Genomic DNA, 7,854 nt, shown 5'->3' with positions numbered 1-7,854 from the left:
GCATTAAATGTGCCAATATTTTAAACACCATAAACAAAATAAGGAGACAAACTGAGGAAAAGTTACTTGTTAACAGTATACATGAAGGGTTAATTTCCGTAAACCCTCACCCACAAAAAAAAGTTTAAAAATCACTAAGGAGGGCTGAGATTGTGGCTCAGCGGTAGAGTGCTCGCCTAGCACCCACACGGCCCTGAGTTTGATCCTTAGCACCACACAAAAATAAATGAATGAATTAAAGGCATTGTGTGCAACTAAAAAAACAAAAAACATTAAAAAAAACACTAAGGAAAGAAAATTTTTAAATGGCTTTCCATTAAATGTGTAAAGCCAGGCATGTGGCCCATGTCTATAATTCCAGCAACCTGGGAGGCTGAGGCAGGAAGACTGTAAGTTCTAGGCCAGCCTCAGCAGATTAGTGAGCCCTTATAATTTAATGAGACTGTCTCAAAAAAAAATAAAAAGGGCTAGAGATTTAGCTCAGTGGTAAAGTGGCCCTCAGTTCAATCCCCAGTGCCAAAAATACTAAGTAAAAATGTTAATATTTTTTTTTAAAGTAAACGTGTCAAAACCCTACTAAACCAATTTTTTAGAGATTAATAGAAGGATAATGTATAAGCCTAAAGAGAATGGGAGAAGAGACAAAAACAGATATCATCTCAAATTTTAGAAAGCTATAAAGTATCCACATGAAGCAGTTATTTACTTTACAGAAACTTAGGGTATAGTGCCTGGAAAGACACAAAAACAGTCTATATTAAGAACTCGGACCTTAAGTTTCCCTCCCTACCTCCATATAACCAGGTTCATCCACAACTTTTATTTTTGCTAATGTGACATACATATTTAAAATAGTGAGTTTTATTTGGAAAAGCATTTAAAATAAACATTCAGATAGCGTTTAAATAGCAAGGAAATATCAATATCTGATTTTACACAGTCATCAAAAATTCTATGACAAACCTACTTTCATCCTTTGCAAATTATCTCAAGACTAGGGGAAACATGTGGACTGAATATATTGTTCATAGACCCCAAACTGCCACCTTCTGGATCAATCATGTCATTACTCTTGTGGTCTTAGAGAATGAGAATTAGATTAGAAAATCTTCTCCTGGACCAATACTTTAGCCTGAAAGAATATTTCAAAGCCAAATTTGTGAACTCTTGTGATTTGTCTTCAAAGACTAATCACACCATTATAACAATGCAGTATTCAAATGCTGTGTTCCTCCTAGGGAAGCAAATATAAGAAATATGAGCTAGGGGTACAGCTCAGTGGTGGAGAGTACTTCCTAACACTTGCCAAGCTCTGGGTTCAATAGCCAGCGCTGTCCAAAAAAAAAAAAAAGGCACAAAATCTCCAAAATATGAACCTACTTTTCATAAATTCCATCAAATACAAAGAACCAATCAATTCAGAGACAGTACACCATGCAACAATGTATTTATTATGTATAGGCATTTAAAATTATTTTCCCAATATCTCCAGACCAGGACACAAATAATCATGCTGCTTAACATATTGGAAAATGCAAGCATAATCATTGCCTAGAGAAGGGAAAACCATCTAATACATGCTTAGCCAGGAGGCCAATTCATCTGCCGACCTCCAAGAACATGCAGATGAACATGATAGACAGACTGTCCTCCATCAGCACCTTCATTCACCACCATCCGATAACCCTTCTTAAGGCCTAGATCAGCAGCACATTTCTTGCCAACAATCATTAAATGTCCAAGAAGCTGGAAAAGAAAAAGATTTTCTTAAGCAGAAGAAATTTACACCTTCTTGCCATTAAATAACAGTCAAGTTTAAATACCAAATTAAAATATTGCCAAGGTGAAACACACACCCTCTTGGGCAAATATTCTGAAACTCTCTTAATCCTAATACAGCATAATTTATAATTAAAATCCCATTAAAAGTAGGTACTTAGTCATTACAAATTTTAATAAACAAATCAAATAGAAAATTTACTGCTCCATTAAAAAGCTCTTTAATTATATTCCAAGTGTTTCTAAAAATATGTATATGTGTCATTCAAATGACTTGGGAGACTGAAATAGTAGGATCACAAGTTCAAGGCCAGCCTCAGCAACTCAATAACACCCTTGGCGCCAGGTGCGGTGGCATATGCATGTACTCCTAAGAGGCTCGGGAGGCTGAGGCAGGAGGATTGCAAGTTCAAAGCCAGCCTAAGCAACTTAGCAAGGCTCAAACCAACTCAGCAAGATCCTGTCTCTAAGTAAAATATAAAAAAGGGCTAGGGATTTGCTCTGTGGTTAAGCGCCCCTGGGTTCAATCCTGGTACCAAAAAAAAAAAAAAAAAAAAAAAACTTGGCAATATGTACAGGTCCCATCTCAAAAAATAAAAAGGTCTTGGTCTGGGGTTGTGCCCAGGGGCAGAGCACTTGCCTAGAATGTGTGAGGCACTGGGTTTGATTCTCAGCACCTCATATAAATAAATAAAAAATAAAGGCCTGTTGACAACTAAAAAACTATTTTAAAAAAATAAATAAAAATAAAAAGGTCTGAGGATGCATGTAGCTCAGTGGCAAAGTTCTCCAGTGCCAAAAGAAAATAAATAAATAAATAAATCTGAAGTCCCATTAGATCTTCTCCCTTTGGTACAGGGCTACTTACATTGATAGAAGAAACTCATCAAGGCACAAAAATGCCTCTTTGCTATTGCCCCCCAACATTAAAGAAGCAAGTCTGCTCTAGGAATCAAAACCCTTCTGAAGGTAGAAGACTGATAATATAGTTTGCCCACTGTACTGAGTTAATAGTAAACAAAAGATATATAAAACATTTTCTTAATCTTTCAGTGTTCTTAAGTCTTATCACTGAAAACAAATCAAAGTGTTATTGTTTCAATACTAAGTTTCCCCCAAAAGCACAGGTGTGAGATGATGCAAGAAAGCTCGGAGGTGAAACGATTGGGTTTGAGAACCTTAACCATTATAATAAGTGCATTAATCCATATATAGAGATTAACTGGGTGGGAACTGTGGGCAGGTAAGAGTGTGTTGGGTGGAGGTGGGTCCTTGGGAGCGTGCCCTTGGAGCTTATATGTTGTCTGTGGTGACAACTCTCTCTGCTTCCTGGTGTCATATTCTGAGCTGCCTTCCTCCACCTCACTTTTCCACCATTAAATTCTGCCTCACCTTAGGCCCAGAGCAATTGATCCAGCTGTCTATGGACTAAGACCTCTGAAACCAAGAGCCCAAAAATAAACTTTTCCTCCTCTAAAATTGTTTTTGTCAGATCTTTTGTTGCAGCAATGAAAAAGCTGACTAAAATACAGTTTGGCTTTGCACAGAATAGGCAGCAGAGCCTACTGTCCTCGTGCTTACTGAGGCAATGGGAACAAAAAACCTAAGACTCTCTCTCCCTTCCCTCTTTTCTTGCCATGGGAACTTCTTGAGAACTTGTAAAAATGTTGGGAAAAGAGGCTAATCCCCCCTTTGTTCTCTTACCATGAGAAATAGCAAACAACAATGAATTGGTACTTTAAAGTTCTGTCACCAGCCTGCCTCTCTCTAACTTTTATTAGGAGAGAAAGTTGGTAACACATAGGTAGACTCCTGTGTAAACAGGACAAATTGCCCATTGACTGTATTGAAAAACAAAAACAAATGACCCAAAGTGAAATTAGGTATTTGCCACAGGTCCTACAAGTCCCCGGGCAATGTAAGAGATCTGGCAATGTCCACAGGAAAAACTACTACAGTGTACTTTTCAAGTTATATCTTAATTTCACAGGTTTTCTAATTCCCTCTATAGAGCTAAGCAATTGATTCTGAATACCCTCTCTTTCTGTAGTCATAAGGGCAAAGAAAAATGTTCAGACACATTTCAATATTACACAATCCTATCAAAGGGATCTGAAATATTACAAATATTAAAGTCTGACTAGTACAATGTGATTCTAAGACTGTTGGGCTTTTGAAATTTTTGAAATACATATATTTGGGGGGCTGAGAATTAAACCCAGGGCCTTGTGCATGCTAGGTAAGTGATCTACCACTGAGCTACATCCCCAGCCCTCAACTTCTACCTTAATTTCACAGGTTTCCTGGTTGCTTCAATATAACTAAGTAATTAGATTATGACTACCCCTCTGTTTCTGGACTACTGCCTCTAAACCAAGAGTCACCAAATTTTCTCTGCAAAGGGTCAGACAGTGGGTCACTTGGCCTCTATTAAAAACTACTCAAGGGCTGGGGTGGTTGAGCACTTGCCTCGAACCTGTGAGGAACTAGGTTCAAATCTTAGCACCATATAAAAACAAATAAATAAAATAAAGGTATTAAAAAAACTATAAATAAAAACTTTATTTATACTGGAATCCAAACCTATAAATACAACTGCCCACTAAATAATTCACATAAGACATTTCTTAATTTCTTTTATTCAAGGGTCATTGTAGCACAAAAGTAGCCATGGACACTAAACAAAGTTATTGTATTCCAATAAAACTTTATTTATAAAAATAAGCAGCCAGTTAGATGTGGCCCACAGCCCAGCTGCCAGTCCCTGCTCAATTATGGGTTTAGTAATCAGATTTTTAGACATAATAGGAATGTGCATTTGTAATTGAGTGTTGGAGAGGTTCACTTTGAGATATGCATGTAGATTCTAATGTTATCTATTTGGGGCAGACATGATTAAATTTGACTTGGAGTTTCACAAACTAGTGAGTTTCCTTTCAGTATATGCCTTGAATGTTTTTGCACAAATTATCCTTTAGAAGATTTGTCATTACCAAAATTTTGGTCATAATTTTAATATCCTCTATTTGTATTTTTTTTCCTCTCATTCAATCATATAGCACACCAATTCTTGGTCTTATGACATTCCAATAAAATCTAATTTATTTCTCTATATGCCTAATTTATAAAAATCAAAAATTACTTCTGTATGTTTACCTTACTTCAAAGTGTCACAATTTTTTGTTTTTTCTCAGTAATGCTCTTAGGAAGATGAAAAAATGACACCATTTTAAGAACAAAATCTAATCTCCCAATTTAAAAAGCAATAAAATAAACTGTGTTGGAATTTTACTTACATTTTCATCATCATCTTCTGCAGCAGAAATCTGGGTTATATGTTTCTTGGGTACCACCAGAAAATGTGTTGGTGCTTGAGGGGCAATGTCATGAAAAGCAAGACACTAAGGGGTTAAAAAAAAAAAGTCAAAGTTTTAGTATATTATCTGCTTGGCTTAAACTTTTTCTTCCAACAAGTATTCATTGAACACTAACCATGTGGGAGACACTGTACTAGATGCTAAAAAATAGAAATAAACAATGCACATACAGACTCCATGACCCCTTCTATGGAACTTAAAGAAATTAACCACATCATCTCCCCAGTCAGATCTCCTGAAACTCTTTAACTCCAAGTTATACTGTCCTTCAAAGCCCTCTATCCTCAGAGCTTTCCCCTTCTACTTCAAAGAAGTTTTCTCCCTCCATACCCAACTTTTGCTGTTTAATTTTAAATGCTAGTCATTTCTCAATTTGAAGTGTTAAATCCTCTCTTCCTAGCACACATATATATATATATTGTGTGTGTGTATATATATATATATATATATATATATATATATAAATAAAATTTCTGAAGGAAACCTGATTCCCTTCCCCTCACACTTTCTCTAGATCAGAGTCCTGATTATGTAATTTCTGTGTTGTTTTTTTTTTTCCCCTTTACAGGAATCAATCAGTTTTGTAATCACGTTTGTCTCATATTTAAACAGGTATTCTTCCCATTTAACTCAACTATTTAAGAAACATATATGTTACCTTTTGTGGAACTGAACAGTAGCATTCTGACAAATCATTTACCACACTAGAAGTATCTGTAAATATACATACTATATGAATGTCTTTATATCATTTGTTCTTTACTGAAGGTGGAAGCTGTTTAATAGAACTCATGTATGTTTATTTGTCTCAGAAGTAATTTTATTTGGTATTCCCTACAAAATGCTGTATCATACTGTTGTGCTGAACAAAAGACCTTATTTCAACGTGCATTTATAAAATGCAACTGGAAACTTTTAAAAAGAAACATGCTTTTTCTAAAACAAAAGAACTTCCCAACTAGTAACAAAAGTATCTAAATAAAATCCAACTCAAAAGAACTAATTAAACCATAGATAACGCTTTGAATCTAGTATCAGTAGCACTGGTTTCCTTTTATTCCGTTATTTCTTAGAGTTTGTAGATGGACACAGTAACTTTATTTTTATGTGGTGCTGAGGATCGAACCCAGTGCCTCGTAGGTATTAGGTGAGCTCCACCTCCGACCACAACCCCAGCCCTCTTTGTTTTTTAACAAAATGTTTACAAAAGTTTTTCTACCTATATGTGCCAAACTCCTGCTCAGCTTTATTTATACTGGAATCGAAACCTATAAATACAACTGTCCACTAAATAATTCACACAAGACATTTCTTAAGTTTAATCAACAAGGATTTCACCTGTAATGAAGTTAACTATTTAAGAACTATAAAACTAAAAGTTATAAAACGGTTTCCCGTGAAATACGAAAGAAATCACTGACTTAAGTGCACGTTTTTCAGCGGTAGAGATCAAGGAGAGCACATCCCAGCCCGCCCCGCGCGACCCTGCGGCCGCCAGCCCAACGTGGGCCGACGCGGCGCCGGGGACGCCCGGGGAGGGCCAGCTGTGCGCGGGAGATCTCCGGAGATTGGGCCCGAGTCAGGGCGCGATCGGGTTTCTCCCTGTCAAGCAGAGCGCGGGCGAGATTGCGAGATTCCTGACACCGACGAGGCCCGCGGCAGACGCGGAGCCGGCGGGTGTTGCTCCCGGGGAGCCCACGCGCCCAACGCCCGCCCAGGCTCCGCGGTGTGCGGCCCCACGAGCGGCCGGCGGCCTGGCTCGCACCCGTGGCTGATAACGCGTAACTGGAGCGCCGGCACGCGCCAGCAGGCCGCCTCCATACCCGCCGCCCTGCCCGTTGGCTGGGGGCCCGCGGTAGAGGCCAAGCGGGCGCACGGCCGGGGCGGCAAGGCCCCTTCCCTCCCCTCCGAGGGAAACCGACGGGTCCTCGGGCCATTGCCCCGCCTTAGCCCCCGAGCGAGACGTGCCAGCGCCTACTTGGTCATCCTCAAAAATGATTTTGGCGGGGATTTCCTTGCGGATTATCTTCTCGAAGATGGTGTCGCCGTCAGAAGGCTGGGCCACCTGAGCCTTGGCGATTTCATCTGCCATCTCGGCCACCCTCCCGCACGGTGGCCAGGGGGGAAGTCGAGAAGAGGGACGAACCCAGGGAGCCGGCAGAGGGCGTGTGCACGCGGTCCCGGCGACGCCTGCGCAGGGACCGCTGCTCGCGCGCTCAAGTGGTTCTGCGACTGCGTACTAGCCACGCGGGCTGCAGTTGCGGCTGCGGCAAGGGCGCGGAAGTAGCGAATGCACCTCCTGCAAGGAGACACACCCGGGTCGTTTTCCCTTCGTTCTTTCTTGTTTGCCGCGGAGTGGAGCTATTGGCTTAAGGCTTTCATTTGCTTATAGACCCTTGTAGGAAAAAATGGACGCTGTGATTAAAAAGATTTGACTATGTGCTGGCTGAGACATCTTAACACTTCCTTTCTCAACTACTTAAATTAAGGTCTTGACTAGAGCAATGAAGTCCATTTTGCATCAAGTTGTTTCTTTCCCTAGCAGTGGCTCTCAACTTTGCGCATTAAAGTCACTTGGAGATGTTATTTATTTATTGGCAGTGGGGATTTTTTGGTATCCATCTCTGGCACACGCTTGTGATCCCAGCGACTCAGGAGGCTGAGACAGAAGGATCACAAGTTGGAAGCCAGCCTCAGC

General features: G+C 39.9%; 1 protein-coding gene across 1 annotated transcript; it reads right to left on the bottom strand.

The window, feature by feature from the left end:
* Positions 1-1,417: 1,417 nt before the first annotated feature.
* On the bottom strand, positions 1,418-7,353 carry Hint1 (histidine triad nucleotide binding protein 1). Its single transcript, XM_005335802.5, has 3 exons — positions 7,135-7,353; positions 5,076-5,180; positions 1,418-1,746 (listed from the first exon to the last, which is right to left on the bottom strand). The coding sequence occupies exons 1-3, from the start codon at positions 7,246-7,248 to the stop codon at positions 1,582-1,584; spliced, it is 384 nt and encodes a 127-aa protein (XP_005335859.1). The 5' UTR covers positions 7,249-7,353; the 3' UTR covers positions 1,418-1,581.
* Positions 7,354-7,854: the final 501 nt, after the last annotated feature.

This window comes from Ictidomys tridecemlineatus, chromosome 1, assembly GCF_052094955.1.
Source record: "Ictidomys tridecemlineatus isolate mIctTri1 chromosome 1, mIctTri1.hap1, whole genome shotgun sequence".
Classification (NCBI taxonomy): domain Eukaryota; kingdom Metazoa; phylum Chordata; class Mammalia; order Rodentia; family Sciuridae; genus Ictidomys; species Ictidomys tridecemlineatus.
The sequence above is the reverse complement of the archived record's forward strand: the minus strand, read 5'-3'. Positions and strand labels throughout refer to the sequence as shown.

Bases quoted from the DNA above. Each gene is read 5' to 3' on its own strand.
- Hint1 (XM_005335802.5), bottom strand. From the start codon at position 7,248: ATGGCAGATGAAATCGCCAAGGCTCAGGTGGCCCAGCCTTCTGACGGC. The intron at 5,181-7,134 runs GTAGGCGCTGGC...TTAACCCCTTAG, and splicing joins TCATTTTTGAGGATGACCAA to TGTCTTGCTTTTCATGACAT. The intron at 1,747-5,075 runs GTAAGTAAAATT...TTTCTTTTCCAG, and splicing joins CAGAAGATGATGATGAAAAT to CTTCTTGGACATTTAATGAT.